At 40.3% G+C, this 11,274-nt stretch overlaps 1 protein-coding gene across 1 annotated transcript; it reads right to left on the bottom strand.

Annotated features, from left to right (window-relative positions):
• Positions 1-255: 255 nt before the first annotated feature.
• ATP6V1G3 (ATPase H+ transporting V1 subunit G3) lies at positions 256-11,257 on the bottom strand. Its single transcript, XM_015869543.1, has 3 exons — positions 11,016-11,257; positions 4,413-4,513; positions 256-1,198 (listed from the first exon to the last, which is right to left on the bottom strand). The coding sequence occupies exons 1-3, from the start codon at positions 11,095-11,097 to the stop codon at positions 1,025-1,027; spliced, it is 357 nt and encodes a 118-aa protein (XP_015725029.1). The 5' UTR covers positions 11,098-11,257; the 3' UTR covers positions 256-1,024.
• Between the last annotated feature and the right edge of the window lie 17 nt (positions 11,258-11,274).

Here is an 11,274-nt window from a genome sequence, read left to right as displayed (position 1 = left end):
TATTCTAATCCAGTGTTATTTTGTAGTGAAGACACAAGGCATTTGTAGGGTTCACAATGCAGGTGTGTGCCAACTGCCCCAACCCCACCTACCATCAGATTTAATGGACATCAGCTTAAAGCAACCAGACCATACTGTATTTTCCCGACTTCAGAAAAAACATTATTTCAAGGGAAATCTGTGCCGTTGTGGAGAGAAGCATTACTCAGGGTCACTTTAGGTGACAGTAAGTGAGCCCTGACTGACTGGATTTCCATGGACTTCTTGTGGAATAAGGGACTAGTTAGCATAGCAGTCTGAGCTGAAGGATTTCTGTGCTTTCGGTGTAAGTGCAATGATGAGCGTGCTAGAGTGCACCTTGAACATAGGCAAGTTTATAAATGATTGCTGCTGTCATCTTTCAGACTTAAAAAAACTGTTATATAGCTTGTAATGTATTTAAACAGCAGGATGATACTTGGAATGCGGCTTTTTGAACACAGATATCTATATTTTGCTTTATATTAGGATTAAAAAGAATAGAATTGTTCTGATGTCTTACTTTTAACCAAAAACTGGCAGTTCCTGTATATTCCATAACCCGACTGCTACATGTGTCATAGCCTCAGTAGAAATGCGTTGATTTTATTTTTGTGATATTCGGCTTCACGTGATTTGAAGTACACTAAAGATTGGGATAAACAGATATTATGCAACAACCCATTTAGTACAGAACATTTGATATGAGAGAGACTCCCACTGAAAAGCTGCTTTTGTCAAATAATCATTTCTTCTGTAATTTTTGACTTGCACCCGTTCCAGTGACAGGGGTTTGGCTGCAAGCACAACACAAGCAACAACACTATTCCAACCAAATGCTTGTGAAACCCTGCATGGTTGTCATCACATCGGAACCTTTGTGGAACTGTACTCTTTGGCTTCAGTGTTTTCTCTCTCACATTCAGAAACAATAGAGGAAGAACTATCTGTGGTTATTGAGAAATAAGCTACTTTTTCAAACATCCTTCCCTAGATATAGTTGATCTTAAGCTGCATATTTAAAGTTCGGGTGGATTTCGGGCTTGACTTCATATATTATGTTCAAAAGCCTTTTCAATGTGCTCTCCTTGTTCTTCTGGTAGCTGCTGGTGAGGTTTCGGATGGTTTCTGTTGTTTGCTCTTCTATTTGAGCAGAGAGGTTACCTTGGGAGCCCGTTACCTGAAAAAGCAGAAGCCATTTAAGCAGGCATTATGCATGACTATTTATTGTACTTCTCTTTATCATGTAGCATAAACATAATGCAAACACATCACACTGTTTTCTAACAGTAAGGGTATGATCTAGGTTGAACTGTACACATGAAAACAGGATTGAAGGCAACTCTTTCATATGCTCATTAGCAATGGGAATCTCCCATGTAATGCAAATTTCCCAGCTCCCTATGGAAACAATGCTGTACGTGTTTTGTCTTCTAACCATTCATTTTATTCTTTTCTGTTTTAATGACTAGTCAACTAAGTTTTAGCACTATTGTGCTTCACTTGGCCTTGCTCAGAATGAATGTGAGCGCAGCTAAGGAGCAAAACATGGGAAAGCCTTCCTGAAACTGCGTTGTTAGAGTTGCAGAGCGTTTGAAATGTCTTCAGCAGCTACTGATGTATAACCCTCAACAGGCCTCAGACAAGGTCTTTTAATGTTACATTTTCTTATCTGGCAAAGTACCAGACAGCTTCTGGCACAGTCAATATCAGGACATTCGCTTAGAATTTAATTGACTCTACACTCACTGAACATTTTAGCAAGGTTATGTTATAAACAGATGCACACGTTCCAAATCTGTGGCTTTGTTCCTCCTCCCCCACTGCTCCAACATCCCTTGCATTCTTCCCTTATGGAAAAGTCCTTCAGATACCGAGAGAGAATTTTGTTTTCGGTGAGAGAATTCCACGGGGAAGAGCGGAAGACATTTCTGCACACAGAGTAAGAAAGCACTAAATAACATATTCCCCTTGTTCCTGCCACAGTTCTCAGTGGTGGACTAGCAGCTGGACTAACCTGTGATGGTAGTAGGGGTACCTAGAGGATGACCTCAAATGGGACGGGACATTAGCTTTATTTTCCATGTGATTTCTGCCCAACTGAGTACTTTAAAGAAGGAGAGGCAGCTGAACTATGATCTCCCTTGCACAAATCACATTTGCAATTATCTGTACCTGGCAACGTAGTAAGAAGTTTGTCTGCAATCCAGATGTAAAACATTTTCTGATTTGGAAGAAATACAGGATGTAGACACAATAGTAAACACTGGGAAAAGAGAATCATTTTCTATAGTAACTATTTTTAGTTGGTATTTTATTTTAGCTTTTAGACAAGTTGTAAGGGCCTCATGTGGGAAAGATCGTACAGCTTAAACCAGATTTATGAAGCTGATTTTTTCCACTGGGGAAAATAACTTTCTAGAGATCCCAGATGGTTGCGTGTTATCCAGCTACTAAATATTTTTGCAAAACCTTGAGGAGAGGATTATAATAATGAGAACTTCTTTAAACCAGGAACCTGCTCTCCTTGTTTGTGCTAATACTGATCTGGGATGGTTGATTCTTAATCTTATTTTAGATCTTTTATTTTCACTCCACTTGTGAATTCTTTTTCTTGTCTGGATTCAGGCACTGTTCTGTTTTGCTTTGGATTTTTTTTCTGACCTTGACAGTTTGTCCATCATTTTGACCATACTGTTTTTATGTTAGCGGCATTCCAAAGTTGCCAAAGCATTACCCTGTCTTTGAAAACACAGGTTTGGAGTCAGCATTCACATTGCCAGAGTTCAGTGACCTCAGACCCCATGTGCAACAACAGGAGCAATATCAAAACCAATCTGGGCTCTGGCCTTCAATTTTGTATGTCTCTTTTGAAAAAATATTGTGTTTGAAAACCAAATGTAGCTGTTCATCACTCTAACCTCATATTAATCATTACTTCTTTTTTTTGGTCATTGTTTTTGGTCATTGGAACTACATGATCCTTGAGGTCCCTTCCAACCCGGGTCATTCTGTGATTCTGTGATTGTTCTTTCTGAACTGATACAGAACATCTCACGTAACAAAAAAATTACCCCAGTAAGGATACAGCAACACACAGTAAGATGAGAAACAACATTAAATGAGACCGACCAAAAATGATGCTAGTGTCTGAATACATGAGGCAGCAAACTGAGCTGGGTGTCAGACCTTGGGTTACCTTGAACTCCTCACTGCCTTCCAAGTGCATGTTAAAAATGATGACTTTGTTCTGGGATAATTAAAGGTTCAGCATAATGTGGCCAGGGAACTTCAAGTAGAACTGCAGCAATCTTGTACAGCATGCTGCCGTTTGAGGAGCAATATGTGCTCTGGCCTGCCTGTGTAACATGCTCAGATATCAAACAATGGCCTTTGCTTGCAGCTTGAGTTTTGTTTACGATGAAAATATTGAGTGTACCAGAACAAGGGGTTTTTCTCCTCTTCTATGTCAGACCTAAGCCAAGAAGTTTGGTTTAGCTGAGAAGCTGAAGACATTTAGATGCATTTTTACACTGTTATGATCAGTAAAAATCTGAAGTTGTTTGTATAGGACAACTCCACCTGGCACTGCCAGAGTGGTACCGTGTCTGCAGTGTGTGTGTTCTAAAACTTACGATCTCTGTTGGGAAATGTATTATGTGAAATGTGGCTGAAATAATATATTTATATGGCAGTTTTTATACGACCTCCTTGGCTTTTTTGTTGTTGCTGTTTTTGAACGCAGTTTATTTTGCTTTGCACAAAACAAAGAGGGAGGAAACAAGAACAAAACCATGAGGAAGGTTGCCAAGCATGAAGAGAATAGTTTGTGAAACTTCATGAAAATGGCAGAGATGACAGCAAGATGCCATAAATATATAATATGAACTCCAATTCAGATATGAAAATATCATCCAGACAGTTGTTATTAGGAAGATGTGAAAAACCCTGAAGCTTGGATGATTTTGGTTCATCAAAGATGCAGTGCTCTATGCAGTTAAAAAGCTCAAGTGGAACAGAAATAGAAAGAGGGATTTTTAACTCTTGGCTATTACTGAAATATTTACCGTATTTCAACCTCCAGTTTCAGAGCAGAAACAAGGTATTTCTGGAAGACTCCTTTAGAGGAAGCTGAAAGTATTGTTGCTTAAGGGAGATAACACTTTCTAAAGGGCATATGTGAACCATAATACAGAATCTGGATTATTTTAGTGGTTAAAATCCACAATACCAGGTACAAATGCATTCCAAGCCTGTGAAAAAAGTCCAAATGAAGTATATGCATATGACAGGTGTGTTTAATCAGCATGGCCAGGTTAGTTTGTATGAGTGTCCACATCCTGCTCTTTGAAACAGTGTGGTTTACTGCAGAAGCCTACGCAGGTCTCACTTACGTTCATTTGCTTGTTCCTGAATTCCTTCTCCTTCTGCAGCCGGTAATGATCTATCTCAGCTATAGCTTCTTCTTTGGCCTGCTTCAGTCTCCTTCCCTTTCCTAAAAGAGGGAAGAAACACAGGTTTACTTCACATAATCCCAAAAGGTGCATCTCCCAACCTAAGAGGTATGTAACCTGGCTAGAAGCTTCATGGACAAAGTTTAGAGCAAAGTGAACAGCAGTGTCATTTGTGCAGAAATTGGCAGAAGAGCTGAAGGGATTTAGTGGGGCTCTTTCAGAGTGAAAGTGCTCATCTTCTGAGATCAGCTCCCTGCACGAAAGCACGCATCAAAATCAAAAGCTTTTGGTTTGCTAACAGCAGAAGTCCTTTTGCAACTACACATTTTCTCATAACACAAATGATTTTTTATTTTTTTTTTTTCATCACAGCTTTGTGTTTAAGTAAATATCTGTCTTCCCTTCATCAGCAATAGTAGCAGCCAGATAACAGATTTTAGTTGTCAGTGATTGGAAAAGACGTTATTTTGTAAGATTTTTCTGCATTGATTGGCTGCCAGGATCCCTTCATCCCACACCAACTGGGTTCTGTTCAGAGCTGGCAGATTTCCAAAGTGCTGCAAGATACATCTTAACCATTACCAAACTGAGCTGCAACCTCCTGGCTCTGTCCTCTTCGCCCCCGCCCTTTTTCCTGAACATCTGTTAAATGCAGAGGTGAGTGGTTAAGAGGAAAAGGGGGCTGATGGTATTCTCTACTAATGTGTAGAAAACGTGGAAGTTATTGTCAAGTCTTTATTTTATTTTTTTAAATAGGATGATGAACTTAAAAATGTCATTTTAGGCAGTGAAAACTAGACTTTTCCTCCTGGGAAGGCTTGTGTTCACAGGCTTAATTTTCTCTGAGGTAAATACTAAGGGTATGTAAAATGAAACCCATCTAAGTTATTGCAGGAGCAGGTAAAAGGCGCAGCCTGGGTGCCACAGTTATGTTAGGTCAGGGATGAAAGTAGAAGGATTGATAGGCATGTGATAACTTAAGATTTTGCACAAAGAAAGTACTGAGCATCTCGTGACAATGCCATGGTTACGCATTGCAGTCTGCATGCTTTGCGTGCAGAAACTTAGAACAGTCAGGAGGATCTTGATGGGACTCTGCTATGTTATTTTGTGCAGCAAGTCACTAACTGATAGGGCAGCAATCCTCATGCATTGAAAGTTGATGCCTTATGTTTAAGGCTGCTGGGCTGATGCTGATTCGTTATTTTCAATTTTTTATTTCTTTGGTCTCTTTCTTCTATACAGTTAGAATGTAAGGGGTGGGAGAGAATACTCTCGCTCCACTGGATTAAAAATTCCTTGTTTAGTTACATAAATGAGGATAATGCAAAACTGGACAGCTGAATGTGGTTCCTTAATCTGATGCATGAAATGTTCATTAATTTACTGAAGCCACCTACGTGATATCGCTGAGTAATATCAATACTTTCAGAAAGCTTTTGGTTTGTTTTTCAATCTTCAAATTCAAGTAAGCTGAAAAGAATTTCTTTTTGGAAAGCCTAAAGACCATTCCTGAGCTAAGCTGGGGAGCTGTGTGTCCCAATTTCAGACTTGTTCTTTCCAGGTGGCTCTGTCAGTTTGGTTGCACTTGTGCTGGGCTTCTGAAGCCTCATCAGGTGTGACACATAACAATCTGTTTCACCTGTGCAGGGTGAATGTGAGAAGGCCATTGGTTTTGATACATTTGTGACTGGGTGAAGTTTTTGATCCAGTGGTAAAGTATTTACCCAGCTGGTAGCCCCTTTGGAAGCTGTTATCTGCAGGACAGTGAGCAGGAGCAGAGAGATGCCTGGAACATGTATTTCTTTTTGAAGTTTTGGTTCCTAAACCAATGGGTTTAATGGATGGGCTTGTTGTGGGAAACACAGAGAGGTGAGGTTTTACAGCAAGGAGGAAAATGATGGGGAGCTCCACAACTTTGCTGCCTCGGTTCTTCAGTGGAGTATTCACGTGTGCAGGCTGTTACTCATTTCAGAGTTCTCCTGCCATGAAAGCAATGTAGTTTGTATAGAAAGATAATGATGTATTTTAACTCCCCAAAAGTTTGAATTTGTTTGATAGGAGCTGTTGCCTTCAGCTTCTGTTTCACTGTATGGAGTGTTATTAAGTGACAGACCCATGTAAAAGCCTGGTATTAGTCTGGACAACAAAACTCAGGGCCAGGTGAGAACTGTGTTTGGAAGTTGCTCTTATTCTTGTCTCCAAATTTAGAGCTGTTCAGCTTAATATAGAGGTTTTCCTTTAGAAATGGCACTGGGAGGAGATTCTCTGGAACTGTGATCAGAGGGAGTGACTAAAATGAAGCTCTGCCAATTTTACCAGCTGAAGAATTGGATCTCTATACTAAATTAAATTATTTCAAAAATGGTGGGATTTTAATTTCAAATTCCATCTGGGGGGCCATCTGTACTAAATATGTTGCATATTTGGCCACGAGATAGATAAATGAATCCATTTAAAATGCATACAATAGAAAGAGACCAACTATAGAAATACAGTTTGCCCACCTCTCACAATGCAGCTGATGAACCAAAAAAGTGAATATATACGTGCATGTCAGTTTCTGACACTGGAATAAGCACATTGCATAGCGTGTCACTGTAGGGTGGCAGCCATTGTGGTTTCTTGTTTTTTTTTCCATGATGCCTTTAGGATTGGCACAGCAGGAACCTGCTGCTTCCTATTTAATTAAGTGGAAAAGCTGTGAGTAAATTACTGCTAGCTCAACAACGTTGTGGATGGAATCAGCAACTGCCAACATATGCGATAGTGCATATGCTGCACCTGATTAAGTTAAGCAGAAACTAGAGCTTAACCTGCTGTTTCACTAGAGGCAAACCAAAATTAATTAATCAGTCTGCTATTAACTGCTTGTCTGCTACCTTGGATGTACAATGAGGAATTGCCTTTTCCAAGTCTTACTGAAGTTCTAGATGGGACCCTCTATCATACAGTCGAGTTAATATTAAACCTTACAACCTCGTGGGTGGCAGAGCACAGCAATTCAGCCAAAATCATGCAGACAGAGGGCTAGAAACAGAGGAGGGAGATGGGCAAGCCAGCCTGACTCTCAAAGATTGACCCTAGGATTGACAAAGTGAGGTGCAGTAAGTTCCAGGTTTGACGAGCCCTTTGCTCCAAGGGGCACACAGTGAGGGCCTGGTTTGCTGTTGCCTGTCTTTCCTTTTTTCCCATCCTTCAGGACAGGGAGTAGCAGTGGAGCAGAGCTGTCCTGGCTCCATTTCCCTGGGTATGGTGGCTGAGGGAGAGGGGGAGACAACAGACTTCTCGGCTTCATATTAAATCAGGCTAATCTTAACCAACTTCCTGTAGCAAGTCAGCCCTGTATTTAATGTTCTCTTACATAATCTGTGGGAAAGAACTAGCAGCATGAGGACAGGTTATATCCTTCTTCATAGGTATTACCACAAGGTTAATGAAATACCTGGTTAGATCCAGAGCAACCAGAGTGATTTATTTACTTACTCAAAGATCTTACAAGAGAAAGGCAGCAGAAATCAAATCTTTCTGCAAATGTTATGTTCTGAGTTGCTTAAACACTGTTATCTTGCTTCCCCAGAACTGACTTGCTGAAATCATCTTTCTGTTTTCAAACAGATCGTCTGGGCTTCTAGCTAAATTTCTGCACAGAAATGTCACATGAAAAAGCTGCCAAAAACAAACGGCATTTTCTTTAAATAGGGCTGTTTCTGTTGTTTTGTGCCTTGCTTTTTGTCTGCTAAATGGAATTTAGGAATGCTCATTTTTAAAGACTATTTTGCACTTTTAATAAAATACAGTAAAACCAGCTGATCAGTGTATAAATAGCTTTTTGCTAGACAAAATAGGTTGTGGGTGTTATCCAAGCGAGCATGATGGATGTAATTGATATCACTCTTTTAAAATGTCTTATTTCTGTAAATATTTATTGGTATTTTTAACATGATTGCTTGAAAACTTTCATACAGACTTTCATTGTATTGGAAACTAGAAATTCAAGCCAAGGTATACAAATCTATAGGAATCCAAGTTTTGCTAATTCCAGTGTATGTGACACATTAGTTTCTCTCTTCTTTTACCCAAAAGGGTTTTCAGCAGTTGACATTTTGGTTCTGACAGTGATAAGTTACCTCAGGGGTACGAGTTATGCTTATGGAAAAAAACAATAGACAAGCAGTGCGGTGTTCAAAAGGATAGAGAGCAGCAAGCTCTCTTGTTCACATTTAATGGATTTGATGGTTTCAGCCTTGTGTATGTGTATCTACCAACTGTTAATAAATTGCCAGGTATAAATGACATCAGTTGATGATATGGCAGAGGATGTGATATGGAAGGTGAGATAAAGGGTACTGAGCAAGAAGAGCTGCAGTGCTACACTGTTGCTTTGCTTCATGAATATAGTTGTATTTATTTGCAAGCTTTGGTAGTACAAATGGATTTTACGTTACAATCAGCTGCACAGATTTCAGTAACAGCCAGGCCCGTTACCTGTTTCTGTATGATTCTGTGTGTGTCCATGCTGCATTTTGATCTGATTATGTGAGTTTCAGCAGTAAACGCTGACAGTTTTGCGCAAGTCTACTTTTGGTAATTGCATTTCCTTGAAAATGACTTTTCCTTGTTGTGACCCTCGAGCCAACTGGCCTTTCCTTCTTCTCACGTTACAGCATAAATAGGATAATCTGGTTTACTCAACCAGCGTTGTTGTGCAAGGACTGTTTACAGTGACTGCAAAGTCATATTTAGGGTTCAACAGGGGCAGGGTTCAGCACTCTCACCCAGAGCCTCGAGCTGCCCGGCCCAGAGCAGCAGCTGCTAATCCCAGCCGGTCCGAGGTGGGCCAGGGCTGGTGCTTCTGAGGTGAGGAAGAACACCCTCACCTTGCTTCTCCGAATGGTGCATGCAGGTTAACTGGTTACACTTAAATATATTCTGTTTGATGTTCCCTGTATTTTAGCCTCACTCGGAGGCAAACTTTGCAGTCCTTAATGCTGATTCAACTGCTGAATCACTCTTGGAACGAGACTGCTGAAATAATTCTGGTTTGGCACAGCAGGATTTGGCAGTAGGAGAACCCCTTTAGTCCCTGACTCATGTTATTTAAGCCTTCCCTGGTTTAGTTAGACAGGTAAAAGCAGCACAGTGACACTGCCATGAAAGCCTGAAGTGAAGAACAATGTGGAGAATTTGTGCCAGCGCAGTGAGAGCAGTCTGATGTGTGAGAGTGGAGATGAGTAATAGAGAGGGAAGTCATACTGATGAAATATTTGTTTTCTGTTTTTACTGATAACAATATTTTACAGCTTGTTTGCTGTAGCTGCTGAATAACTCTTCCCCCAGCACTGCAGCACTGGTAAGCATGGGCAGGGGTTGAACTCAAGTGTCAGAGGGGTCTGAAAGGAAACTTACGTGGAAGTAGCTCCATGCTTATCATGAGTGCTGTGCATGGGGCTGGAGTGCTGACAGAGTAGTGCACTTGTAGGCAGAGTGGAGTAAATACAGCTTGGCACTACATGATTTTAAGGGCCCCTTCCAACCCAAAGCATTCTATGATCTTCACTCATTTTACCTTAGTGCTGGGGAATGGCATTAAGCTTCCCTCTTCTGAATCAAGATTGTTCCATGAAACAGTATTTGCCTGTCGTGGCTAATGCAATTTAGTGACTCATGTAGCTGAACCTGTGTTCAGGAAACTGGTCACAGTATTTAGAGTTAAAATCAATAACAGATTAATACAGAAAATGATGGAACTATGGAGTGGTATTCTTATTTGAATAATTATTTCTTGAATTACTAAAAGTTTCACCTTTTTTTTTTTTTTATTTATGAGTTATTGCTTATATTTGATTAGAATATAATGGTTTGAATTGAATTCGTTCATGGACACCTATACACACTTTACCCATTCAAGATATGCTTATTTTAAACCGAAGGTTTGATCACTTTCTGGTAGCATATTGCTCGCAAATAAGACTTTATAGAAACAGTCACAGTTCTTGTTATTGTACAGGGACTTTGATTATTATCGTTTCTCTATCATCTCAATTTATTGTCAGATTTTGCTTTTGATGCCCAGTTGAGATTAAAAGGAAAGGTACTTGTAAAGAGGAACACTGAAAATGTATATAAAGAGAAATACATGGTCTGGAGGCTCGTTCTCTGGAGCTGGCAGCCGGAGGCATGTAGGCTTCTAGTTTAAATACCTAAAGAAGGCTGTAATGACGTTATTGGCATAGAGAAAAAACAAGAATAAATCTAGCTGACAGGATGAATATAACAAAGAAAACCTTGTTTAATGTCAAGAGGCATGTGCGCACACACACACAAGTGCACGTGTGCACAGAATTTAAGCAAAGTATGCATGTGGTTAAATACCTGCTGCAGTCAAGGCATGGCACTAATGCAGGTGAAAGGGAAGTGGCATATAGGAAAGAATAGGAGCACATCTGCGATAGGTACAGATGGAATAACATTTTTCCTTGGGCCCCTGTATTTCTGAAAAGCTTACAGTAGAAAAAGAATAAAACCAGGCTACATGCTTACTCTTTTTGGCTTCCTCCAGCTTGTCCTTGGCACGTTTTTCTGCCTGCAAAAGCTGCTGGATTCCTTGGGACTGGCTGGTCATACTGGTGGCTGAGGCTGATGTACTTCTACAGGGCTCAAGGCTCAGAGGGAGCTTTATACAGCTGCCAGGCCTTTCCCTGTGCTTTTCCGTCTGTCAGTTATTACAACAACCTTCCAGATTAAACCAAACCAGCCTGCTCTGTCTGGATTACCTCTGCTGAAAAAGGCTGTTGGTGTA

Source organism: Coturnix japonica, chromosome 8, assembly GCF_001577835.2.
Source record: "Coturnix japonica isolate 7356 chromosome 8, Coturnix japonica 2.1, whole genome shotgun sequence".
NCBI classification, from domain to species: Eukaryota; Metazoa; Chordata; class Aves; order Galliformes; family Phasianidae; genus Coturnix; species Coturnix japonica.
The sequence above is the reverse complement of the archived record's forward strand: the minus strand, read 5'-3'. Positions and strand labels throughout refer to the sequence as shown.